The sequence below is a fragment of the Capricornis sumatraensis genome, chromosome 2 (genome assembly GCF_032405125.1).
Source record: "Capricornis sumatraensis isolate serow.1 chromosome 2, serow.2, whole genome shotgun sequence".
NCBI lineage: Eukaryota > Metazoa > Chordata > Mammalia > Artiodactyla > Bovidae > Capricornis > Capricornis sumatraensis.
The window spans coordinates 198,134,315-198,161,878 of NC_091070.1; the positions used below are offsets into that span (position 1 = coordinate 198,134,315).

At 47.5% G+C, this 27,564-nt stretch overlaps 2 protein-coding genes across 2 annotated transcripts in view; both read left to right on the forward strand.

The window, feature by feature from the left end:
* BEND5 (BEN domain containing 5) overlaps positions 1-8,935 on the forward strand; it is a 48,597-nt gene extending 39,662 nt beyond the window's left edge. The window contains exon 6 of the mRNA XM_068965803.1: positions 8,778-8,935. Within this exon, the coding sequence (XP_068821904.1) occupies positions 8,778-8,935 (158 nt within the window). The remainder of the gene's footprint in view (positions 1-8,777) is intronic.
* The window catches only part of AGBL4 (AGBL carboxypeptidase 4), a 1,470,506-nt gene that overhangs the window by 1,241,556 nt on the left and 201,386 nt on the right, over positions 1-27,564 (forward strand). The gene's annotated exons all lie outside the window — the stretch shown is intronic.

The following is a 27,564-nucleotide window of genomic DNA, read 5'->3' on the forward strand; positions in this document are numbered from 1 at the left end:
TACCAGATTCTACTGTGTATGGATGACTTAGAAAGGGCTAAGACACAGTCTCCGTCTGCAAGGAGCTCAGAGTCCCATGCAGAAGGTGAACACAGAAAAGCTAGTTACAGTACAGACAATGCAAATTACAGAGACAGCAAAGGACACGGGAGCAGAGAGAGTATAATAATCGTTCGTTATTCTGAGCACTTAGGATATTTCAGGTCCATATTAACTCATTTAATCTTCATAACACATAACTCTCCCTTCTGTTGGCTGCTAATATCATCCCTGTTTTTAATGTGGAAACTGGACACAGAGATGTTAAGTAACTTGCCCAGATCACACAGTTTTAGGACTAAAGCCAGGAGTCCTAGCCAGGAGGGCTGGCTTCAGAAGCTGTACTCCTAACCATTCGTCTCTTAAGTGTCCAGCTGCCAGGTTTTGATGAAGAAAGTAAGACTCAACCAGTCAGCATGTGCATTTAGAACAGGCCTTGTACCAGGTTGTAGAGCAGGCAACAGATATGTCGACAAACAAATCAGATAATTTCAGGTATTGATGAAAGGCTGTGATACATAGCTGAGTGAGACAGTAGCTGTGTCAGCTGGGGTGGGTGGAGAAGACCTGTTCGAAGAGTTGATTTCGAGCTGGAAATTGGATGTGGAGGAGGCAGTCCTATGTGATTCTGAGGGGGTGTGAAAGAGGCAGAATAAATAACAGGTTCAAAGGCCAGCATGCTCAAGGGGTGAAGAAGCCCCAGCCAGCTGCAGAGTCGTGAGTTCAGGGAGACTGAGGCCAGGGTGGTGGGGGGGCGAGGGACGGTCTTGGGCTGTGAAGGCCACGGTGAACAGTTTACCTTACTCTTCTTGCAGGAGAAAGATGATATGGAGTCTTCGGTGGGAGGGACTGAATGGGAGGCCAGTCGGGAGGCTGGTGCAGTGGTGCGATAGACTGAGGTCAGAGCAGTGGAGACAGAGAAAAATGGCCAGTTGTAGGGTGTATTTTAGAGGTCCAGATTTCAAGACAGAGAGATTAGCTGACCAACTGGAAGTCGTGGCTACGAGGTTTCAGAGCCTGGATTGAAACCCACCTGGCTGACTCTGATCCGGGGTCTGTTCTGGAGCTCGGCTGCCTCCCTGGATGGCTGATTCATGGTTAATTGATTTAGGCAAACACTTATTTTTAGACAAGCAGAGGTAACCTGTAGTCTGCCCACTGTCTGAAATGATGGAGCCTAATTTAGGAGGTCATCCTGAGAAAGAGTCCTTCCTGGGGACACAGCCCTGCCTCCCCAAGGGGTGGCCGACCTCTAATTCTGTTACGCTTGTTGGAATGTGACTCAGCAGGTCGCAGGTGCCTCCCAGTGACCGGCTATCACTGTCACGCCATGGTATAAAGTCATCTGCCATGTGTCTGCCTCAGATGTTAGTGTGACCGTGTGAAACTCACCTCCCTGTCCTCCGTGCCTCACACAGGGCCTGACACGCTGGTAGCTCAATCAGTGAGGGCTAAAGAAACACCACGCTGAGACTTGCAAGCCATCCCCTGATTGACTCTTCACATGGTTTCTTGTGAACCACTTTCCCTCCCTGTCCAGTGCTCTCAGCTGAAAACTTACCTCTCAGATGGTTAAGAGGGCTGCCTGACTGATAGCTTGGGTCATCGTTACTCCTGAGTTGTGAAAACAAGTTTCCATTCTTTGCTGAGCCGCGCCATAGGGCTGGCATGACTTCGTGATGGTCATATCATTGAAGTTCACGACCATTCAGTGCTTTTCACCTTTCAGGCCCCTCCCGACTGCTCCCAGTGCGAGGCGATGGAAAGCGGAAACTGGAAAGGAATATCAAAAGCTTGGGGTTGAGCCGCAGCTCTGCCTTGCCTTAACGCTGAGCTGCCCCCAGTTCTGTTTACTTTTGTTTCCCCAGGCCCCGTGCAGTGCTCATACTAGGTAGGCGCTCGATGTGTCCACATGTAAGGGCAGGATCATAGCCCTTGCCCCGGCTGCCCAGTGGACCCAGAGACATTTTGTATGTGCTTTGGACCCCATTCACATGATGTTCTTTGTAGCTGATTTGGTCCCCATTACTAAGGGACAATCTAGAAGAAAACACCTTAGCCATATCTCTTGAGGCCATTACAGGCTTACTGTCTTCAGCCCACAGGCCACGCCCTCCAAGTTTCCCTCACTCATCCACTCCTCAATTTTCCAAACCCTCTTTAAAGTTTCTCTACTTTTCCCGTGAGAGTCCACACCTCTTTTTTCAAAAGATGGCCTTATCTCCTCCTTTACAGAGAAAAGAAAAAGAAATCCCACAGCTTCGATCCACCATATCTACAAACTTACCTGGACCCCCCCGAGTTTTATGCCTCATGTCCAAAAGAAGAGTTTCCTTATCTTATTTGGAACTGGTCATTCTCTCTAAATTTCAGCCCACCTACCTTCCCGAGTACGTTATTCCTTCCACTCAGTTGGTTCCTTCCCAGTGCCATTTAAATATGCTTTGATCACTCATTTCTTACAGAAGCAAGCGAAACACTCCCTAGGGGCCACCTGCATCACCCACCTGCTGCCATGTCTTCCTTCTCACATCCAGGTTTCCTGAAAGAGTTGTCGACACTCACTGCCCGTGTGCACTAGCAACGCCCCTGCCGTCTCGTCTGGCTTCCGCTCCAGCCCTCTGCTTAGTCTGTCCCTGTCAAGCTTCCCTCCAGCTCCTCTTCACTGCTCCAGGGCAGGACTCCACCTCCTCCCCAGCCTATGTGACCGCCCCTCCTTTACTGAGAAACCCATCCTTCCCACTCAGGTCTCCTCCTGCCTGTGGCTTCTCATCCCCACTGTGGGCTCCTCTCCCCTCCCCTCTCCTCTGTCTCCAGCCCTCCTCCCTCTCCCTCTACAAAGCTGCCCTCTGCTGCTCTCTCTCCTCTTGGTTCCCATTGCCCCCAGCGTGCACAGGGCCCAGAGTTGAAATCCACGCTTATCGTCTTGGCCGCTGCCTGATGATCCACTTCCGGTGACCCCTCGGCCTCGTCTCACACACCTCCCAGTTCCCACTGCTCTCTAACCGCTGAGGCCCTCTCACAGTTCATTCCTGTCCCCACTTCCTGCAGCGCCCCTCCTCTGGGCTGCACACCCTGCCTCCGTGTCATTCAGAGAGGCCTTGACTTCCGAGTCCGAGTCCTTGACTTCGAACTGTCCAAGCTGATGAAGTAGCCTTGCCATCGCTCTTTTAACACATCACCCTCCCTAAAGTCTGCAGGGCATTTCTTCTTTATTTATTTGCTTGATGACTGTCTTTCTTCCCCACCCCCATGAGAACATGAGCTTTATGAGATTCTTGCTCAGGGCCAGTATGTTGTAAGTGCTTAATAATATTTGTTGAATCAGTGACTGGTGGCAAATATATATTTGACCTCAGTTCACACTGTGAGGTTCCTGATGCATACATTTGGGTGCCACTGGCCCCCTCCTCCCAGATGTCCACGTGACACCTGCACATCTATGCCCCTCGCTGCTCACCTCGCCTCTTCCTTCACCCCAGAGCCTCTGCCCTGTGTGTTCACCGTCATGATGAAGGACACAACACCACCTGCCAGGGATCCAGGGGTGCCTCATCCCGCACTCCTTGTTCACTCACTCTCCATCAGTTCTGCCCCTAAATACCTTTTAAACCATCTGCTTCTCTCCATACCCATTGCCGCTTTCTTTTCTCCCCTGCCTTACCCCAGCAGCTTCCAGACTCCTCTCTTTATATGTAATCCGAGTGATCATTCCAAAACCAAGTATGATCCTGTTACCACCACTCCGACACCTGGCGCCCATTATTAAAGGGTAAACTTCTTATATATGCTCAGTCTTTGAGACTCCGTGGACTGTAGCCCACCAGGCTGCTCTGTCCGTGGAATTTTCTAGGCAACAATACTGGAGCAAGTTGCCATTTCCTACTCAGGGGGGTCTTCCCAATCCAGGAATCGAACTCACATCTCCTGCTTTGCCAGGCAGATTCTTTACTACTAGAGTCACCTGGGAAGCTTCTTAACATGTCAAAAAGCACCTTCATAATCTGGCCCCTGGCCTGGAGCTCTAGCTTTTTTTTTTAGCATATTGCCCTTGAACTGTAAGTTCTTACTATAATGAGCCTCTGTGTTCCAACAAGTCTTGTCCTCTCTCACATTGGGGAATTTGCAGATGCTATGTCTGGCACTAGAAGCGTAGGTCAGACTGCCCACCTAACACCTGTGCTGCTCTGCCCAGCCACCTGTTACTCACTGCCCAGGTGTGCTCAGGAGAACCTTCCTTCAGGAAGCCCTCCCTGACCTTTCAGGGTAGGGGGACACTTCTGTTGTGTGTCCTAGGGCACCCTGTGCCTGCCTCTGTCCTCTTCTGTCTGTATCTTTGCCTCCTAGGTACCTGGTCAAATAACCCTTTAGAGCCCATAATACTTGCCATACCAGTGAGTAAGAGGGAAATTGACTTACCCAAGGCCATACATCTGGCTCGATCAGAGCTGAGCTGAAGTGGGCTTTCAGGCTTCCCTGGGTCTCCAAGGGTTTCTTGTCTTACTGAAGTCCAATGTCAGTTTGTTTTTGTTGTTGTTGTTGTTAACTACAGCCCAGCAAGTTTAAAATCTGTCTCCCATCGCACCATGCACTCACCGTTTTTAGCCTAATTATTTGAGGTTGCGTTTGACTGATTCTTCCCATGCAGGCTGTATTCTGGACTGAGATTGTTTATGTTTGTTTTGTATGACTTTGCCACATTTACTCAGATTGGACATGTCAAAATGACAAAAGCCTTGGTGCTCACAGGGTTGGTGAGGACTTTTTTCTTCTCTTTGGTTTGGAAGCCATTCTTTACCAGGTAGCCGGGGAATGGGGTGAACGCTGACGTCACTTTAGAAAGGTGAAAGTAGGAGGGCTGGAGGTGTGTCTGGCTGCAATGACAAGCTCCAGAATGACAGCTAAACCCTTATTAAGGTCAAATGACCTTTTGCAGACTGTGAGTTTTCAAATGAGCCACAGCATTGAGTTCTGGTTAATTTTTATAACTTTTTTAATAGGACACATTAACGCTGTTATAAACCTTGTTAATTAAGCAATAATCTCAAATGCTCCCTCGCAGAGGGAGACATTCCCGGCAACTGCAGGTGATTAATATCTGGAGCCTAACGAAAGCCTTTTAATCAACCTCGGGGGCCATTCAGTGCTCTTACCCCCAGGAAACGAGAGTGATTTGGTATTCTGTGGAGGCCACTCTGAAAACCTTCCTCCGTCTGCCCGTTTCTCCTCCTGCCTCTTCTCTGACTCACACCGGGGCCTCTCGGGGCCAGCACACCCACTCCCCTGCCCCCTTCTCTCGCCTCTTCCTCCACCCTTTTACCTTCCAGAGAACTAGAGCCCTGGAGCTGGAAGAATCTCCTTGGGTGATCGGGTTTGACCTGCTTTCAGACTGTGAGACTGAAACCCAGGGAGGTTCCCACTCAAGGTGGCCCAGTAACTAGGGTTAGAGCAAGATTCGAACCCCTGAACTTGGAGACAGTCCTCTGCGCAGGACCACCCCACATTTGGTTCAAGTTCCAGCAACATCACTGCAGTTGTCTGCCTTACCATGGCCCAGGGCTGGAGAGGGAACCCCCAGGGTTCTAGTCTGTAGGAGAGACAATGTGGTCACAGTTTTATTAGATTGCAGTCAGAGATTTGATAGGGAGCAAGCCAAATGAGTTAGGGAGCACCAAGAGTGCAGGCAGAGTGGGGTCTCTGGCTCAGCCTGGGAGATTCCAAGATGAATGAAGCTAGAAGAATGAGTGGGATTTAGTCAGGTGAAGAATGAGGCCCGAGTAACTGGGGAGGAGATGAGCAAAGACTGATTTGTGGGCCAGCCTGGAATGGGGCAGGAAATGGAGTCAGCAGAGGTAGGACTGGAGAGACAAGGCTACCTGCCTTCTCGTCTCAGTCCCCGTGGAAAGGCCAGCACAAGACAAAGTGCAGGCTGGTCAGGAAGCAGTGAAGGTCAGCTGAAAGCTTCTAAACCCTTCTCCGTAGGGAGGAGACGTGCTTCAGAGAAAGAAGGCCTATAGCACACTTACCCGCAGCCTGAATGGCAGCAGGAGGCAGGCTGCCTGTGTCCCCAGGGAAGGGCTCAGAGCAGAGACCACGGGGGATCTTGCCCCCACTTAACTGCTCTCCCACTTCGGTCTTGTCTCATGTGGGTAGAGGAGTTGGCACCAGTTAGTCTCCATGATTTCTGCTGGCGTTGACGCTGTGCGCCACTGACAGGCTTGCCTGCTGTGCCCTGGCCTGGTAGACAAGACTTGATGTGTGTGCATGCGTGTGTGCCCAGTCCCGTCTGGCTCTGTGTAATCCCATGGATTGTAGCCCACCAGGCTCCTCTGTCCATGGAATTTTCCGAGCAAGAATACTGGAGTGGGTTGCCGTGTCCTCCTCCAGGGAAGACTCTGTTCATCCTCCGTAGCAGTTCCTCGAGACTCGGTTGCCATTCCTGTTTTATAGACAAGGAGGATCAGGTGCAACAAAGTGAAAAACCTTGCTCAGGACTACATTACCCCCGTGGTTCAGTCCCACTCACAGCCGTAGTCCCCTTTTGTGCAGAATTATCGTGTCCCCTCAGGTTTCCTTAGAGAAACATTCATGCATCCATTTATTCATTTAACAGGCATTTACTTACTCTTGCCCCTGTGCCAAGCACTGTGCTAGACCCTGGAGCAAACAACAGCATATACATAAAATAACTATGACAACCCCATACAGGTATAGTGTTCCTTACAGTTTGACAGAATCTTGCAAATTGCAAAATGTTTGTATCATATCCTTCATGGCAGCCTTAAAAAAGATCACATGTGGTTTCTTATCCTTGTTTAGTAGGTGAGGAATCTAGGGCAATGATTTGCCTCAGGTCCCCGGGCTAGGAAGTAGGCCACCATCAGGTTCCAGTCAGGTCCTGTCTGGGGCTTACTCTCTGCCTCATCTCCGGAAATGGCCGAGTCAGTGCAAGTGGCCGTCCTCAGCCTCGTTAGTGATCACCTCCCTGAGGCACCACTTCACACCCACCAGGTGGCCGAAACCTTAACAATCGGTTAAGATGTATGCATACTGGACTTTGAGGGCTTCCTGGTGGCTCAGTGGCCAATGCAAGAGATGGGGGTTCCATCCCTGGACTGGGAAGTCCCCCTGGACTAGCAAATGGCAACCCACTCCAGTATTCTTGTCTGGAAAATTCTATGAACAGAGGAGCCTGGTGGACTACAGCCCATGGGGACACAAAATCGGACATGACTGAGTGTGCACAGACACCCACACACAGCCCATGTGACCGCATGGGCTGTAGCCCACCAGGCTCCTCTGTTCATAGAATTTTCCAGGCAAGAATACTGGAGTGGGTTGCCATTTCCTAGTCCAGGGGGACTTCCCAGTCCAGGGATGGAACCCACGTCTCTTGTGTCAACAGGTTGATTCTTTACCAGCTGAGCTGCTGAGCCACCAGGAAGCCTTCAGAATTCAGTATGCATACACCCTAACACTGGGCAGGTCCAGCCAAGGCCCATACTGGGCATTTCCTGTCTGCCCCAGGACACACAGCCTAAGTGCCTATAATTGCAGAACACAGCAAACAATCCAAGTATTCACTGACAGTAAAGTGGGTCAGTCCGTGTGGATTAGTCGGACAGTAGAACACTGCTCATCAGTGAAAATAAGTGACCTGCAGCTGCACTCACACTTCAGCGTGGGTAACTCTCAACACTGAGTGAAAAGAAAGTCAGATGGATATACAGAGTAGGGAGACACTGTAAAAGTTCAAAACAGGGGAAGAGCAGATGATATGTTATTTAAAGGTGTGTCAGTCATTCAGTTCAGTCACTCAGTCATGTCCGACTCTTTGCGAACCCGTGGACTGCAGCAGGCCAGGCTTCTCTATCCATCACCAACTTCCAGAGCTTGCTCAAACTCATGTCCATCAAGTCAGTGATGCTGTCCAACCATCTCATCCTGTGTCATCTCCTTCTGACTTCAGTCTTTCCAAGCATCAGGGTCTTTTTCAATGAGTCATTTCTTTGCATCAGGTGGCCAAAGTGTTGGAGTTTCAGCTTCAGCATTAGTCCTTCCAATGAATATTTAGGGCTGATTTCCTTTAGGATGGACTTGTTTGATCTCCTTGCAGTTCAAGGGACTCTCAAGAGTCTTCTCCAACACCACAATTCAAAAGCATCAATTCTTCTGTGTTCAGCTGTCTTTATAGTCCAACTCTCTATATAGTCCAACTCTCACATCCATACATGACAATTGGAGAAACCATAGCTTTGACTAGACGGACCTTTGTTGGCAAAGTAATGTCTCTGCTTTTTAATATGCTGTCTAAGTGTGTCATAGCTTTTCTTTCAAGGAGCAAGTGTCTTTTAATTTCATGGCTGCAGTCACCATCTGCATAAAGATGTGTGAGTATGTGTTAACATGAAAAAGAAGTTCAGGAGAGCAGTTACCTCTGGTGAGGACGAGGAGTGGGTAGGATGGGAAAGGGGTGTCTGGGAGCTTCAGAGGGACCCCGTTAAGCAGGGGAGTGGGCACATAGGCATTGTATCTTAATTTTTAAAGTATAAATTTATAGTGTAGATCTCTTTTCTCAGTACATTTTGTGTTGAAAATTTTAAAAGGCAGCCGTGCCAGCCTTGTGAATTGGTACTTTGGAAGTATGTCAGGAGGCACATTTTCCTCTCTCTTCCGTAAAGATATGTACTTGAGTGCACCATTAATCCTTGGCCTTCTTGTTTCTTTTCCCTGTCCAGAGTGTTTGTACGACAGAATAGCACAAGAAACTGTGGATGAAACTGAAATTGCACAGAGACTCTCCAAAGTCAACAAGTACATCTGTGAAAAAATCATGGATATCAATAAATCCTGTAAAAATGAAGAACGAAGGGAAGCAAAATACAATTTGCAATAAACTTTGGATTTTTCATAAAGCCTTCTCGTTTTCCTTGCTTGGCGTGTGATTTGCGGGCAATGATGTTGTCCAGATCAGACCCCACCATGCATGGTGGTGTGCGGGCCAGGAGCCAGTAGGGTTCTGGGGTCAGCCGGCCTGTTCTGAACTTGGACTTCTCACTCCAAAGACCGCAGATGGATTTGCTGAGATTCAGGCAGCAACCTGGCACCAGAGTTGTTCCAGGGATGGTGAAAATCCTGTCCTTTCGGAAGGGGATGAAGTGACTCTGAGTTGTCTATCACTCGGCCAAGAATTTGAGCTGATATTTTTACCATTCAAGGACTTCTATCTTTGTTCCTCTATTTTGTTCTATAATAAAGCTTCATTAATTCTTTGCTGTGGACAGTCTTTATCCTCATTTATTTAAGGATGGATATTAAGTGTACAGTGGACGTGACCAGTGTCCTTTGAGGGGCAGAACATTCACGCTGAAGGAAAGAAAATTCATAATGGATGTAACTGCCATCTGCAGATCTGAAGGGCTATCTTGAAGCAGATTACTTTCTCTTACCTCAGAGGACAGATCTGTCCAGTCACCTCTCCTTCAGTGTGATCTGAGACTCAGCTTCCCTGATAATTTGAGTTAATCTGTAAAAAAGAGTGTGAGGGGATGGTAATGTTAGACGTGGTTCAGGGTGACCTTCAGGAAGTTGGAGGCAACATCACCGGTGTCAGTTCATTTCTCCTATCTTGTATCTCAAGTGATCTTTCAAGTCGCCTAATTTGTATCTCATTCCGTACCTGCGTCTCTAAAGTGCCTGGTGCGCAATCGAGCAAACCACATCTGATCTTCTTGCTGATTTGCCCTCCCTTTCTGTAATGCCTGTGCCTATGAAGGCAGCACCGGGCTTCCCTCGCGGCTCAGCAGGCAAAGAAGTCGCCTGCAATGTGGGAAACCTGGGTTCGATGCCTGGGTTGGGAGGACCCCCTGGAGAAGCAAACGGCTACCCACTCCACTATTTTGGCCTGGAGAATTTCATGGAATTTATATAGTCCATGGGGTCACAAAGAGTGGGACACAACTGAGCAACACACACACATATACATACACATGCACATATATGTATGTGTGTGTGTGTGTGTGTGTGCTGCGCAATAAATACTGGCAGTCATTTCTGGTTATTGACTTTTAGGCATTGGTTGGAAAACTTTGGCGTCTGGTTTCTCTAACGCTTTATCCACTAAACCATTAGATCATTGGTGGTCTATAAGCAAAAGCTCAGGGTCACTAGAGTGAATAGTGGATGTGGCTGCCTTTATAAGAAGTTTTATTTTAGTATATAAAATAATTTTAGTATATAAAATAATATGAAATACTATATGCTTGCTAATAGGTTGTATAAGTGTGAATTTCGTTTTATGGTGTTTTTCCCGCTGTCCACAGACTAGCAATGTGATCTTGGACCATGCACTTAACTTCTCAAAGTCCTTAGCAGTACAACGAGGAAAATAATGCATACCACACAGGTTAGGTGGATAATTAAATAATAATAACAACAATAACAGATACTTACTATGTGCCAGGACTTTTCTAAGTGTCTAGTATAAGTTAATTGATTAAGTAAGTAGAGTTTGTGACACTTAGTAGAATTCAATAAATTCTTGTTATTAAGATGTGTTCATTTAAATGGCAGGGGCAGCTGGGGCATTAGTAGTGTGGAATGCATGCGAGGCTGGGGAAAAGCATGCATCATATTTGAGCTTATCCCCTTTCCTCCCGAAGCCTGACAGACGCTGAGAGGCTCCGTGCATTTCCCTACACAGGCTAATATGATAGGATACCTGCTTAAAGGTACTTTTATTGAGAGTGTGGCGAGAGTCATGGAAATAAATGTTTAAAATGCTGTGACGTGGAAGTGCTTTAGGTAATGTACAGCTTATACATCAGAGACAGAACAAGGTTGTGAGAGACTGTGGGGTCTGAGTTCACATCGTGACTTTTACCACTTATGGAAAGGTCACTTGACCCTTCTGGAGCTCGTTTCTTCTAAAGTGGAGGTGATGATTCCTAACTCAGCACTCTTGTGGAAAGTAATCTGGGTAATATCTGGGAAATGAGTCTCAAAGAGCCATGCAGATGTTATTGGTCTTTAGCTTGTAAGGCAGAAGAGAATCAGACATGAATGTGAGAAGAAAGGACTTAAGAGCTGTTTCTGATGGGGAGTCTGGATGGGTGGGGCAGGTGTCTTTATATCCTAGTTAGACAGACTTTTTGAGCACCTATTGTATACCTGATGCACTGTGACTCTTATATGAGGGCAGGGACACTATTGTTATATTCATACAAAAGAGGAAATGAGCTCAGAAAAGGTTAAATAACTTTTTGGCAAGGGTCTCAGACTTGTCAGTGGTGCAGCTGAGTCAGAATCCAGGTCTGGGCAAAATCTGCCCTTACACTTCCACTGAAAGCTGAGTGGAATATTATGGTCTGGGCTGAGAATCTAGCCATGTAATCTCAGAGCATGTTTAAGAGAGTCCCAACATCAGTAACCAATCAATGGAAATTGGTCTCATTAATTCAAGCCATTTGGAGAGATGGGAAATGAAAGTACCATCCATGAGGATCTATAGTTTTATTACATTCAAATACGTACACAAAGCTCCAGTTCATTTCGCGTAGCAGGGAGTTTCCCAAACTTGCCCAATCTTAAGAATTTGCTGAGGTACTTAAAATGCAGATTTCTGGGCTTTGGTTTAGAGAGCTGGATTCAGTAGTTCTGGGATAGAGCTGGAGACGTTTTTTAACACTACTGCCAATTTCTGCCCCAGTGGCTCAGTGGTGAAGAATCCACCTGCCAGTGCAGGAGATATGGGTTCTATCCCTGGGTTGGGAAGATTCCCTGGGTAGGAAATGGCAACCCACTCCAGTATTCTTGCCTGGGAAATCCCATGGACAGAGAAGCCTAGCTGGCTACAGTGCAGGGGGTCTCAAAGAGTTGGATATGACTGAACATGCACACCACACACCAGGCCAGTTTTGAATAAGGCCAGTCTAGTAGGCTCATTAGAAGTCCTGCTTTAACAAAGGAGCAAGAATGTTTCCTAAGTAAAAAGACATGCACCTTCTAAAGTGCCTGGCAATATTTGAAACTGAGAATAAATTTCCTCTTAAATAGCTGAGGATCTGCCCGCAAACTTTGTCCAAAGTTACGCTTCCATGCTCACCAAATGCTTGGACATGATGCGGAAGGTGACTTTCAGTGTAGGTGTCAATGATTTCCCCTTGCTTTTACACTCAGGTTCTTCCTTTTGTTTCCTGTGGCAGGAGAGTGAACGTGCAGGACAGAACAGTCAACCCTGGGTTGGCAGAGCCTGAATTGATGAGGTTTGGGCCCTGTCTTCAGAAGCCCCCGCCACAAGTTCTCCGTTGCCAGACCAAACAGAAAGATGTAGCTTATTTTTACTTTCTAGATGAGGTAAATAACAGTATTAATGACTGTTCTGTGCCCATGGGTTTCTTAGATGCATTTCTAAATTATGACTTTTTTTTGGAAATTATGAAGAAATGAAAAGCACTTTATAGAAATCTTTGTGAAAATAGGGGAAACATTCCAAATTGCGAAGATGCAAGCATTGTGTTGTATTTCTTCTAGTCCTTCGTTCAAGAGCATAAATGTGTATTTTACGTACCTGTGGTAGTGGCATATGATCAAGTTTATATCCTTCCCTTTCTGTTTAACTTATTTCCCTGCTGCTCCATGAAATGTGTAGGCATCAGTTCGGACATCCACCCAGTGAATGGCCATCAAGCTACAGTTGGGTAAACCACCTGGCCAGCTGTGGGGCCAACCCACAGGGCTGCCAGTCCACGGAAGGCCTCTCTGCATACTTGGGTCAGTGCGGTAATGGAATGAGCTTGAGTTTAGAAGTTCAGGGCATCAGAGGTCAGGTCCCAACTGTAACACCTGGTACCTCACTTGAGGCGAGTTCCTGCAGCTTTCTGAATGTTGGCTTCATCTGTAAGCTAGAGAAAGTAGTGTCTAGTTTGGGGGTTGTTAGGAGGACTGAGGATGTAATTAAGGTACCCAACGAGAGTGGATGAATGGCCACCGGTGTTAATGTTGGTTTTCCTCTCCTCACACCCCTTCAGTCCTCACCTGTGTGTGCCTATCCTGTCTCTGACCTGCTCTGACCTCTTACACAGTGACCTTGGCTTCCAAACCCGCCTTTGGCTCTCCAGACATCCTGTGCTCATCCCACAGTGCTCAGCACTCATGGGCTTTTCCCTGTGCTGGGCAACTAGGCTCTCAGTCCACCTTCCAGCTCTGTTCGCCCACCCCAGCCTCCGCCTTGCCACTAGCCAGCCCACTGCCCTTCCCTGAATTTTTAGGTTGTTTATAAATAAAACATCTATGAAGATGTTTGTGTGCCTAGATTTCCCCTTTATATTTTCTGTCATTTTCTCAGGTTCATTTTACCTGGGTCAAAAGGAGTAGCAAATTTGTCACTCTTGATACATATAATGGGCATGACCATGTTTTAAATTATTTTGCCAACCTAACAGTGAAAATTGGTACCTCATTCTAATTCCTTTGGTTATTTCTGAGTCTGCACATCTCTCCAGAATTTGGTTTCTTGTTTATACAAACTGAAAGCTTAACTTGTAAGAATTTCCAGCAGAATTGATTTCATTTTCTGAAGATAGTTTTCTCTGGATCAATGTGTTTGTTTACCTTGGGCATATTTTTACTTTTATATCTGCAAATAGACATATCAACAGATCTTCTATTGAAGGGATGAATCAGTTTCTGCCAAGCAGCTTCATAGGCTCGTGGAACCTAAGTGTCAAAAGCAAACGTCAAGGTCCTCCATCCAGATCTCCTCTTTACTGAATGTAAATGCCTTTCCAGAATGTGCTGGAATTCCTCCAGGCATGGAGAATTCATCTTCCTACCAAAGATTCCATCCAATTATTACCATCACTAAGAAGTTTTTCTGTTGAGCTAAAAGTCTACTTGACTGAAACTTCTGAGACCACTCAAATTCTCTCTTCTGAAGTCACGCAGAATGCTTCTGCTCATAACCCTCTGCAGAGTTGAAGAAGGCAATCTTGTTTCTTCATGGGCTAATAAATAGCTCGAATTCCGTTCTGCCATTTCCCACCTAGGGAAGGTTGCGCAGGAAATAGTGAGGACTCTGGGGATTTCTCTGGCAGTCCAGTGGTTAAGACTCAGTGCTGTCAATGCAGAAGGTGTGGGTTCAATCCCTGGTCAGGGAACTAAGATCCCACATGCTGTGCAGTGCAGCCAAAAGTTTTTTTAAAAAGAAGAAGGTCAGAATAAAATGCAGGCATGGTAATAATCATTGTCAAAATAAAAGTGATGCCCAGAAATCAAAGAATTTTAAAAGAGAAAAAAAAAAGAGTGAACACTCTGGATTTAGATAGCCTAAATCTTGACTGCCACTTATGAGTATGTGACCTTGAAAAAGTTCTCAATCTCCCTTAGCTTTAGTTTTCTCATTAAAAATGAGACTATGATAGCTGTCTCAGTTCAGTCAGTTCAGTCACTGAGTCATGTCTGACTCTTGGACTACAGCACTCCAGGGCTCCCTGTCCATCACCAGCTCCCAGAGTTTACACAAAATCATGTCCATTGAGTCCGTGGAGCCATCAAACATCTCATCCTCCATCCTCCCCCTCTCCTCCTGCCTTCAATCTTTCCCAGATCAGTGTCTTTTCCAGTGTGTCAGTTCTTCACATCAGGTGGCCAAAGCATTGGAATTTTAGCTTCACCATCAATCCTTCCAATGGATATTCAGGACTGATTTACTTTAGGATGGACTGGTTGGATCTTCTTGCAGGCCAAGGAACTCTCAAGAGTCTTCTCCAACAACACAGCTCAAAAGCATCAATTCTTCAGTGCTCAGCTTTCTTTATAGTCCAACTCTCACACCTACACATGACTACTGGAAACACCATAGCTTTGACTAGACAGGCCTTTGTTGGCAAAGTAGTGTCTCTGCTTTTTAATATGCTGTCTAGACTGGTCATAGTTTTTCTTCTAAGGAGCAAGCGTCTTTTAATTTCATGGCTGCAGTCAACATCTGCAGTGATTTTGGAGCCCAAGAAAATAAAGTCTGTCACTGTTTCCATTGTTTCCCCATCTATTTGCTATGAAGTGATGGGACCAGATGTCATGATCTTAGTTTTCTTAATGTTGAGTTTTAAGCCAACTTTTTCACTCTCCTCTTTCACTTTCATCAAGAGACTCTTTAGTTCTTCTTTGCTTTCTGCCATAAGGGTGGTATTATCTGCCTATCTGAGGTTATTGATATTTTTCCTGGCAATCTTGATTCCAGCTTGTGCTTCCTCCAGCCTGACATTTTGCATGATGTATTCTGCATATAAGTTAAATAAACAGGGTGACGATATACATCCTTGATGTACTCCCTTCCCGATTTGGAACCAGTCTGTTGTTCCATGACCAGTTCTGTTCTTCCTGACTTGCATGCAGATTTCTCAAGAGGCAGGTCAGGTGGTCTGGCATTCCCATCTCTTGAAGAATTTTCCATAGTTTGTTGTGATCCACACAGTCAAAGGCCTTGGCCTAGTCAATAAAGCAGAAATAGATGTTTTTCTGGAACTCTCATTCTTTTTCAATGATCCAGTGGATACTGGCAATTTGATCTTTGGTTCCTCTGCCTTTACTAAATCCAGCTGGAACATCTGGAAGTTCACAGTTCATGTACTGTTGAAGCCTGGCTTGGAGAATTTGGGGCATTACTTTGCTAGCATGTGAGATGAGTGCAGTTGTGCAGTAGTTTGAACATTCTTTGGCATTGTCTATTTTGGGGACTGGAATGAAAACTGACCTTTTCAAGTCCTGTGTCCACTGCTGAGTTTTCCATATCTACTGGCATATTGAGTGCAGCACATTCACAGCATCATCTTTTAGGATTTGAAACAGCTCAACTGGAATGCCATCACCTCCACTAGCTTTGTTCCTAGTGATGCTTCCTGAGGCCCACTTGACTTCACATTCCAGGGTGTCTGGCTCTAGGTGAGTCATGGCTCATAGTTTCATTGAGTTAGACAAGGCTGTGGTCCATCATACCTGTCTCACAGGGTTGTATGTAGAGCTGTATGAGAAAATGTGAGTAGTGCACCTGGGCATAATATCTCTTAGTCCCCTAATCCTAAGAACTCGGACCATCCTGATTGCTCTCTCACAGATGTGCCACTAAGCCTGGGCTTCAGGACTAGATGCTCTGAAAAGGGTCTGACCAGTACTAAGTAGGAGCCAGTTGTCATTTCTGGCTCCTGAATGGCATGTCTCTATTAGTGTGTCCTAACCTTGAATTTGATAGCTGCAGTCACCTTATCTGTTATGCAGTTGTTTCAGTAAAAATACTGGCCTGCCATGCCAAACCTACAGCCCTCACTCTCCCAGTTCTGGGCTGCAGTAAATGCGGTTCTTTTTGTTCCCTTTTTTTCTTCCCTTCTTCAGCTTAGCAGCTATGTATACCCTCCTCACCTCAATCATGTGTTCTTAAATATATTTCTGAAATGAAATACAGGATCTCACATGCATCCCAGTTCCATTTCATCTTATTGGTTTGGGCCCAACATTCCAGCTGGTTGAGATCTTCTTTTCCATTTGTGTTTAAAACACAAAACAAAATTTAAGGAAAGCCAGAGCCAAAAAAGAAAATGCAGTCATAATCCCCAAAACCTAGACCAACTGTGCGTTCACTGCTAGGTGCCCCTCCTGCCTGTCCAGGGAAGAAGCACCTCTTTGCTCATGGCAGTCAGCCAGCCTCCCCGGATCCTGCCTTGTTCATTTAACATCACATGACAGACATTTCCCCCTCTGCCGCCTGGTGCGTGTAGCTACCATTTTAATACCCTTCCAGGCACTGGGCTACAATGACCTCATCTCTTCACTGCACATTGTGTTGTCTCTAGTTTCTTACTATTAGAGATAACGCCGTCGTGATCATTCATAGTTGTTTGTTTCTTAAATTTCCAGGAGTGAGCTAATTGGGTTAAAGGGCAAGAACATTTTCACAGTCTTTTCTATGGTGTTGTTATATCTATGCTTGTTGTATTGCTCTCCAAAAAGGTAAGCCATGTCTCAAGCAAGGTGGACACGCATGTGCCAATTTCTCACAACTTCACCAATGTCTTGAAGTTTTTTTTTTGAAAGTATGAATGATCTTTATTTTCTTCTTTTTTTTTTAACTTTTTATTTTTACTTTATTTTACTTTATAATACTGTATTGGTTTTGCCATACATTGACATGAATCCACCACGGGTGAATTTTTAAAGAAGTTTGGGAAATTTGCTTTCTATACAAAAATACTTTATCAACTTCTTCCTATGTGGATTGTCAGTACATATGTTGGCATGTTTGAGATTCTTAAGGAATTCCACTTTATGCTTTTCTCTTCCTCCCAGTTTTATAGTATATAAATATGATCTTTTGTATCTTCACCAAGTTATCAATAATAATGTTTAGGTCACTGAAAAGAAAAGAACCATGTGGTCCTCCACTGAAGACCCCACTTTTACTCACCAATTACCTTCTTTGAGCTGGATTATTCTCATAACTAGGGCTCTTCTACCTGCATGTAATCAGGGAAGACCTCTAAGACGTAACAGTTGAGTTTATACCATAAGGATGAGAATAGCCGTGAGGAAATGATTTGTCTGTCAGTCCATCTCTCGCCTCATTCATCTTGAACATGTTGGATATCTAGTCTTTGCCCAGCACTCCAAGAGGCATTGCTGCTTGGGTCCAACCAGGAAGTCACATCTCAACTGTGGCTCCAAACCCTTTCCACCATCCCAGAATGCACCCTCTTGGCCGTCTGTGATCTGGTACCCAAGGATCTGGTCACGTATCCATTTCTTTAGTTAATGGGGAGGGAGATTCAGTATTCTAACCTCACCAACATCTATATCCGGAAGTTCCTCCATGAGTAATTATGGAATCATCCAGTCATTTTACAAATATCTGAATAGCTACTAAGTGTCAGTCAGTAGTCTAAATGCCTGAGACATATCAGTGACGACAAACACAGAAAAACTTAAACTCTAGTGGGAGTGGAATGAGATGGGTAGGAAGATTAACAGTAAACCTAGTAACAGAATGTTGAAGGCGATTAGTGCCATGAGAAAAGGAAAATGTAGACCAGGAGAGGCAGATCGAGTATGTGGCGTGGAGAAGTGGTGTGCCTGGGGAAGCTTCATGGCGAAGCTGAGATCAGCGCCGGGTAGGGAGCCCTGCCCACGACCCCTGCCGTAGGACTGAAAGTGAAGTGAAAGTGTTAGTCGTTCAGTCGTGTCTGACTCTTTGTGACCCCAGGGACTGTAGCCCACCAGGCTCCTCTGTCCACGGAATTCTCCAGACAAGAATACTGGAGTGGGTAGCCATTCCCTTCTCCAGGGGATCTTCCCACCCCAAGGACTGAACCCAGGTCTCCTGCATTGCAGCAAATTCTTTACTGTCTGAGCCCCTAGGGAAGGCCCTGCACAGGAATGGAGGGATCTAAGGAGTGTGAGAAGTGTGGGACATTAAATCTGTCCTGTCTACCTGGAGCCTCACTTTTATTTCAAGATGGGCATTCATCCGTGCCTGGGTCATTAACTATGGCAAACCTATCCTCCCCTGGCTTGAAGACTCAGTGCACATATTTCCTCTAAGGACATTTTCCCACCACTTCTTAGACGGACTCCTTCCCTTCTATAGTTTTCCAGGTCTCCTCCCTTCCTTTTCTCCCAGTCCCAGCCTTTCCAGCATCTTAGCACTCAGAGCATTGCATTGTAATGTCTATTTAATTGCCTCTTTCCCTGAGACTGTCAGCAAACTGAAGGCTCGACTGTGTAAATTCATCTCTATACCCCTTTGCAGAGCCCTTACTGCATGCCAGGTGCAGGAGATATAGATATGGACAGTATTTGTTTAATTAACTAGTATTTATTGAGCATTTACTGTGGTGCTCAATTTGTCACACAACCTTGTAAAGCAGATACTCTGACCACCTGCTTTTCACAGATGAGGAAACTAACTTACAGAGGTTGAGTAACTGACCCAAGATGGCGCAGCTGTGACCAGGAGGAGCCAGGACTGGCAAGGAACTGGAGTGGCTCCAATGCCTGGTGTCTTCAGGACCATGATATGTGTTAACTTAGGTCACTCGTGGACACAAGCTGTTTCTTCTGTGTGAACCTTCCCCAGCTGCCTCTGGTCCATGACCACCTCCTTCTTCCTCCAGGAAGTCTTCGGCGCTTCCTCTCTGGCCTGGGTGGGGCCGCCTTCCCCTGCTCTGTGGCACCTTCTCGTGCCCTCTGTTGGTTTTGTCAGCCTGCATCATCATTGTGCGTCATCTTTCTTGCTGTGAGCCCTCCAAGGCAGGCCCACTGTGTTCATCTCTGAGTCCCAGGCCTGGCACAGAGTCCGGTGCTGATGAAATGGGGTGCTGCCTAGAATCCTGGCCCCTGATGACCAGAGCTGTGGGAAACCAGAGACCAGAGCCATTCTTTCCGCCCGAGGGTTTAAGAACTTGGGGGATGAAAAAGGTCCTTCAGAGGGTGTTATGAGACCTTCTTGGTCTTGTTCCCCTAGGATAGACTGTCATCAGACTGTCAAGAAAGGAGGAAAGGACTTGGCAGAGGTCAAATCTGAGGAATCTGACCTCTTGGGTCTGACGCGGGGATCTACCACTTACCAGCTCTGTGACCTTGGGCAAGTTATTTATTTGGTTTGGACTTCAGTTCCTTCCTCCATAAAATGGAAATTTCAGTTCCTATAAGCATTAAGTTAATTTCTATTAAGCACTTAAAACAGTAGCTGACGCATAGTGAGCACCGTGTAATGTGAACAAGGGGCAAGAGATAGAAGAAGGTAGACATTTGAAGGAGCGGAGATGAGGTTGGTATTGAGGGAGCCGCCTGGCAAAGTGGGCAGGGCTGGGATCCTGGGAGCACCTTGGTCCCAGGCTGAGGTGCTGGGCTCTGGGGACCAAGTTCAGGTGCTGAAGGATCCCACTGGCCGCAGTGTGGTGACTGAGGTGAAGGGAGGGAGAGGAGTCGAGGGTGTTTGTGGAATAACCCGGGTGAGAGATGGTGGGGGCGGGGGGTGCACACTCTCCTTCCTCCGGAAGTGTTGGCACTGCCAGGTGGGAATCAGGCTGTGAGCAGCATCCTGCAGCCATCCACCTGGAGAGTGCCCAGGGCCGCTGGGTCTTTATGCACCGTCTATGCCCTGGACCCACTCTGTGCAGGCCCTGGTGGGGACTCAGCTCATGGAGAGGTGGCAGACCTCCCTCCAGGAGACAGGGGAGATGAGATGTGTCCGGGGACAGGGTGCAGATTGCAGGCCTGCGCTTGTCTCATGTCAGGTCGTCCCTAAACACCTCCTCGGTGCCAAGGAAACGGTGTGGGTATGAAATGAGGCTGCAGATTTGGAGCTTTCCTCCAGTGCTTTTCAGGGGCATGACCTTGACCATGGTACTCGATCTCCTGGTCCTCAGATTTATCAGGTATGGAAAATGAATAACAGCATTTTAGGGCTGTTGCATAGAACACTGCACATATAGCAAGCACATAGTAGGTGCTCATTAACAGGTTCTGCCTGCCCTCTCTGCATGATAAAAGCAAAGAGGACCAAGAGCATCTCACTCACCTGTGCTGTGGGCGGGCCTGGCACTTCCTTTCTATGAGCCTTAGTGTCCTCAGTTATAACGCATGCACGACTGTGCCTGCTCCACCAGCCTCTGAAGCCGCCATGGCCTCACAGCATCGTGATGGCCAGGGCAGGGCTTGGAAACACAAAATGCTCCCGGTGGGAAGGTGGGTCCCTGACGTCCTTCTGTCCCCCTTTCCCCTCCCTCCTGTGAGGCAGCAGATCTCAGCCTGGGATACATCCCTTCCCAAAACTCATGGGGGAGGGGGGTGGAATTCCTGGCCCTGAGTGTGAAAAATGAGAACCACTACTGAGAGATTATCAGTGTGGGCAGGAGGGAGGCTGGAGTTCTTCTTCCCAATGGCCCTTTCAATTATTTTCATTTTGCTGACTTGTGCACTTTTCTGAGCTCAGGAGCTTTGGGAGATGGTTATAGGCCATTTATGCAGAAAACCTCATTGGCTCAAGTCTTAAGGAAGGAAGAAATTTAACCCTTTGTAGCCCAGCCTGGTGCTGCTTCCCATGGGGCCCAGGAGGACAGATGGCCTTTGTAGGATTGGGACTGCCTTTAGGGAGCCTGGTCCAAGACCAAGTACACCCTGTCCAGATTTCCAGTGTCAGCCAGTCAAAGGCACAGATGGGAAAGAAACCCAGCCAGATCTGGAGGCAGCTTCCTGGGTTTCAAATGATGACTTTAAGATGGCTTGTTTTCTTTCTTTCTCTTTCATTCTTTTTCATTTTTCTTTTGTTTTTAAGATTGAGCATTTGACCGAGACTTTCTTATTCAGAGTGAGAAGGAAGCTGACAGTAGCGCACCAATGCCTCTACCATCTGCCTGGGATCAGGAATCTTTCCATGAGTGTTCTTGAGCTCCTCCTGTGTGTTAGTGTCCACACTGAAGACTTCATGTAACTCATCATTACAACAAGAATATTAGGGATTTGGTGTTGTTCTTTATTTCTCCTGATAAGGACGCTGCAGCCCAGAGAGGTTAGAATTTTTGCACAGGATCACGCAGCTAGTGTGAGGATCAAGATTCAAACCCAGGTCCTTCTGAGACCAAGTCCACTGTTCTTTCATCACAGCCTCCATGCCTTCCAGTAATCAGCACTGATGGAGCCGGCTGGGTGCCAGACCCTGCCCCATGTGGCCAAGAGGAGTGTTCCTCCTCCCCAGGTCAGAGTCTAGCCATGGTCAAAGTTCACCTCCATGTGCAAGATTTCCTTGTAAAGCAACATGGGATGGAAGAAGGAGCGGAAACCAATGTCCAACAACAGGTTAATTGTGCACATGTGTATGCAAATGTGCACGTGCACACGCGCAAACACACACACACCACGCACACATATATGCTGATGTTCTTCTTAGAGTGGAATGCCATATAGCAAAAGGTGAACCAGATCTCTATGGATCACATAAATAAATCTCAAAAGCATAATGTGCAGTTGAAAAAGCAAGTGGTGGAATGGAACTTAAGAGTTTGAGGTTATGTATGTAATATCCTAAATAATGCAAAATGATACTATAGGTTTTTTATGGACAGACAAGTGTGCAGGCATAGTCAGAAAACTTGGGCAGGAAAAAAATACAGCCCAGCATATCAGGGCAGTGGGGGATGGGAAAGAATGCAAAAGATGCTTCTGAAACATCTTAACTATTCAAAACAACCAAACAAAAAAGACCTCCAAAGAAAAGAGCAGAAAGTAAAAAAAAAAAAGTTCCATACATTTATTTTTCCTGGGAGGGTGATGGGAGTGGGGTTTGTGACACACACCGTGTACCTGGAGTGTAGTCTGGCCTGACGCTTAGAGTCCTCTGGGGCTTGGCATTAACTCCCCTCCACAGACTCATGGGATGATTAAACAAGGGATCGATGGAAGGCATTTTCTCTCTTTACTTAATTATTTATTTATATATTAGCTGTACTGGGTCTTCATTGCTGCACAAACTACACACTCGCACTTTCTCTCGTTTCCGTGAGCAGGAGAAACTACTCTCGAGCTGCGGTGCTCAGGTTTCTCACTGCAGTAACTTCTTTTGTGGAGCACGGGCTCTAGGCACGCAGTCTCAGTAGCTGTGGTACCTGGGCACGGTTGCCCCACAGCATGTGGAATCTTCCCTGACCAGGGATCGAACCCAGTGTCCCCTGCATTGGCAGGCAGATTCTTAACCACTGGGCTGCCAGGGAAGTCCTCAAAGGCATTTTGAACTGTAAGATGTTGTCAGAATGTAAATTGATGTCACACACCTCTGTTCTCTTTTCCTGTCTGTCTTCCTGAGTAGACTGGGACTTCTTTGAGGACAGGGACAGTTTCTAATTCATCTCTTGACCCCAGGGAGCATTGCTGACCCCAGGCCAGAACTCTGGATTTAACCAACCTTGCTAACAGTGCCTTATCCCTGATCCACAGGCCACCTGTGCTTAGAGGACTGTTTAGACTGAGAGGAAACAGCTCATTCCTGGTGTGCACCCTCTGTGGACACCTAAAATTGATTGTTCAGAGCAGCATCGGGTACTTGAGGAGAGAAAGGTGTGGAAGCCTGTGTTGGGTCCAGCAGATGAAGGGTGAAGGTGAAGGATGTGGTAGTAAGAGACCATCATCTCCCCCGTCTAGGCTCTCCACTCTGGGTCCAGGCACAGCATCCTCTCACCTGCATGGACAGGTCTGGGGCAAAGGCTGTGTATGTGACCCAATCTGGTGAATGACCTCTCGGAACTCCATCCCCACAATACCCTTACATGGCCCTTTGAGATGCTTGTCACCCGGCCCATTAAGAAGACAAGGATGCTGAGGCTGGAGCGGTAATCATGGGCAGAAAGTGAAGTGAAAGTATAAGCCACTCAGCTGTATCTGATTCTTTGTGACCTCCATGAACAGTAGCTCACCAGTCTCCTCTGTCCATGGAATTCCCCAGGCAAGAATAAGGAGTGGGTAGCCATTCCCTTCTCCAGGGGATCTTCCCAACCCAGGGATCAAATCCAGTTCTCCTGCACTGCAGGCAGATTGTTTACCATCTGAGCCTCCAGGGAAGCCTGAGCATGGGCAGAGTCAATTTCAAATCCCAGTCTGGTAGCTCCCCAAACCTGTGCTATTCTCCAAGGACTTAGGTGTCTCCATGGGCTGTGAAGGCAGAGCCGTCCCCAGAAAATCCATTAGGGCAGCAAGTTGCACCCGCCACCCTCTCCTGTAATTCAGTAGACTAGTGGCTGAAGCAGGGCGTAGAGTGAGATAATCAATTTCAGAGCCCACTAGAGTGGCTGCCATTCAGAGGTCCCTTTGTATTTTGAATATGCAGTCTCTAATTAGACTTTGCCTTAATTGTGTGATTTCCATACGCCGTGACTATGTGCACTCTGTCTGGGGATAAATACGTCCATCAAGAGAGAAGCAGATTGTGGCGCTTGCCTTGGCCCTGTCATTCCATTCGCATGCTCCGCTGCAGCTCCTCTGGGGACGTAGCTCAGCCTTCCCCCATGAAAGTGCTCTGGGGCCCACATTTTAATCAAAAGTGTACCTGCCTCTAGGAAGAAGCGTAGGGCCACAGCTCAAAAGTGATTAAATTTAATAACCGAAAGACCAGAAAAAGTATGCTTTGCAGTGCATAATTTCAGCCGATATTTATTTCATCATGAGGCCATAGTCTATATGCTGTATGGGGACACTTTATTAAAAATGCCATTTATTTTACCTGTAGCAATAAGGGACATGCACACCTTCTTTTTACCTCCCCACTGTGTTAAGGCATTTGCGGTTATTAAATTACTCTTGAGTAGGGGAATGCCTGTCTCCAAATTTACTCTGAAGTATTCCAATAAAACGATCTGAAATGTTGATTCACTCAGCAAATTCTCACCAAAACTGTCTGGGGCCAGGTGCTGTGCTAGTGCAGGGACAGTGAGGAGGGCAGCAGGGTGCCTCTCTGCCTCCCAGGAGCTCCTGGGCAATGGGATAGGGGACTGGCAGATGCACTCCACGTTCCAGCGCAGGGACCGGCCCCTGGGGGCTAGTCAAGCAGTTTTCATTCAAGAAATGAATGAATGGATGAATGAAAGAATAGGGGATTGAGTGGAGAGAAAACCGGAGCACCTCAGTGTTACAGAGCTGGGCCTGAAGTCATGTGGGGCACTGGAGGGGCATAGAAGAAGGGCTGGTTGATCACCCTTGGTGTCTTAGAGGAGGTGATGCCTGAGCTGATTCTCAGGTGGGCCCCAGGAGGAGCCTAAGATGTCACAAACAGGGAGAATGGGGGAGGTAAGTTCTGGGGCGCTGGATCCATCTCTCCACAGACATCCCACAGGGCCACCCTCAGACTCTCCAGATCTTTGCCTCCGTCTCCCTCATTAGAAGCGTTCTCCTCCACCACCGACCAGAACAGGCACATGTCATCCCACCCCAAGGCATACTCTCGTCGTCTTCTGCTACGTTATATTTCTCCCATCCTGATGTATTGTTTGAATATTACCCTCAAATGAAGTGTCATGAGAGTGATGACTAAAAGAGGACTTCTCATATAACAGGGGCTCAAAGTTGGAGAAGTGGAGGTGGGGTAAATAAATGAGGAACTGAAAAGGCTCGGTGGTTTCTCAGCAACACAAGAGGTCCAGCTTGGGGCCTGAAGGGCAGGGTCTGAGTAGGGCCTGCTGAGAAACAAGCCTGTAGGGTAATGGGGGGCCAGAGACCCCAGGCCTGCAGGCCTCACATGCCTGCTTAACAGGCATGGGGACTTTGCCTTCAGGTGGCAACAGGGAGTCATTGAACGGTGTTGAGCCTGGGAGTGACATGGTCAGAGTGGTGTTTCAGAGGGACTACTCTGGTGGAATGATAGATGATGAGTGGGACAGGCTGAGACTGCACCTGGGAAACAGTGAAGAGGCTGAGTGGATGGTCCCTGCAAGACCTGGGGGAACCAGAGCAAAGCAGGGGTTCTGGGAATGAAGGAGTGGGCAGGGCAAGACAGCATGGATATATATATTCAGGGTTACGCCACTGTGATTTGCTGGTAGGAAGGGAGAGGGGTAAGAGACAGACTGCGTGATGACTCCCCTGTTTCTGGCTTATCTGAGCAGGTGGGTGGTGATGTCCTTCACCGGGAGGGGACTAGGGGCTTGCCCTCCCATGGGCAGTATGATAGGGCCACAGATAAATACTTGTTCCTATAGGAATCTGTAGCTGAACATGAGTCACGTTGTTGAAAAGCACCATCCAAATGTGGGTCTCACATTTGGGGGCCTTGTTGAGCCCTAGAAATGCAGTTGGCAGCATTGTCCTCTGATGAAGTAAGACAAGTAATGGCTCTCTAGTGAGGAGCCACCCAGAATCTGCTGTCTCTCCTGACTGCTCATGCCAGCTATCCAGCCTTCATCTTGCATTCCCTCAGAGGTTGTCCAGTCACTAGGTTGTGTCCAACTCTTTGTGACCCCATGGACTGCAGCATGCCAGGCTTCACTGTCCTTTACCATCTCCCGGAGTTTGCTCAAACTCATGTCCATTGAGTTGGTGATGTCATCCAACCATCTTATCTTCTGATGCCTTCTTCTCCTTTAGCCTTCAATCTTTCCCAGCATCAGGGTCTTTTCCAATGAGTCCTCTCTTTGCATCAGGTGGCTAAAGTATCAGAGTTTGAGCTTCAGCATTAGTCCTTCCAGTGAATATTCAGGGTTGATTTCCTTTAGGATTGACTGGTTTGATCTCCTTGCAGTCCAGGGGACTCTCACGAGTCTTCTCTAGCACCATAATGCGAAAGCATCAGTTCTTCGGCACTCAACCTCCCCTATGGTCCAACTCTCACATCTGCACGTGACTACTGGAAAAACCATAGCTTTGACTATATAGACCTTTGACAGCAAAGCCCTCAAAGGTGGCCAGGTAGTAATAGAATGAGCATAGGATTTTAATTCAGATAAATAGGCATGAGGCTTGCCTCATTGTGAACAAGGCTTGGGTGGGGGCTTTTGGTCCCCCTAAACCTCAAGTTCATCAGTTGTAAGTTGAGAATAATGATACTGTCTATCTTGTAGTGTTATAGTGACGGTCTAGTTGTTAAAGGGATGCAAGCCTGCTCAGTGAACTGAGAAGGGCCATTCAGTTGGAAGAACTCAGCAAACCCAGACGAGGGGGAGGATGGCAGGAAGGGCCAGTGCAGCACCAAGTGCTGCTGGTACTCTGTGCCCAGAATCTTCCTCGGGCTCTTCCTCAGGACCTTGAAGTTGATCCCCTCCAGCCAGGCTCTGTGGGACTCTTCCAGAGACAGCCAAGCAACCCTACACATGGGGGACACTTGGGGCTCATTCCTTGGGAAGCTCTGGCCCCAGGGAAGAGCCTCATTCCCCTTGCACTGTGACCCACAGTCCCTCCCCTACAGGACCCTGAGCAGCTCTGTGCCTGCCTTCTGCTGGCCCAGTCCCCACGACCCAGCTGCTTTGCTCCTCCAGGGCCCTCCTGCCCGATGCCTGCCTGTCCCCTGAGGACAGCTCTCCCCTCTCGCACTCTTCCCATCTGTGTCTTCTGGGTGAGCTCCTGGACCGCCTCTCCCCTTAGGTGACGTCTTTTCTAGGAAACTCACCGAGTGCCAGGTCCATCTAAGCGTGCCTCCCCTGGGTCGCCATCTCTCGGGGCACTGCTCACATTTGATGAATTGTATTTGTTTCCATGTCTGTCCCATCCAGCAGACCAAGGACTTCTCAAGGACTCCTCACCATGTGATTCATTCCTGGTGCATCGTGGCGCAGAGAATATGGGCCTCTGCCAAGAGTGCCAACACCCTTGTCTGTTGGAGAGGGAGTGCTCGGCTGCTGTTCCTCCAGAATAAGGGGACACGGTGCCCTGAAGGTGGCCAGTGGGTCCTAGGTAGGGCTTGGGTTGGCAGGCTGGGCTGCAGGAATGACTGTCCCACCGGGTTTCCTGGGCGGCGCTGTCTCTTTCCCATGTGCTCCCATTTTAACCCCATTCACAGGGGCC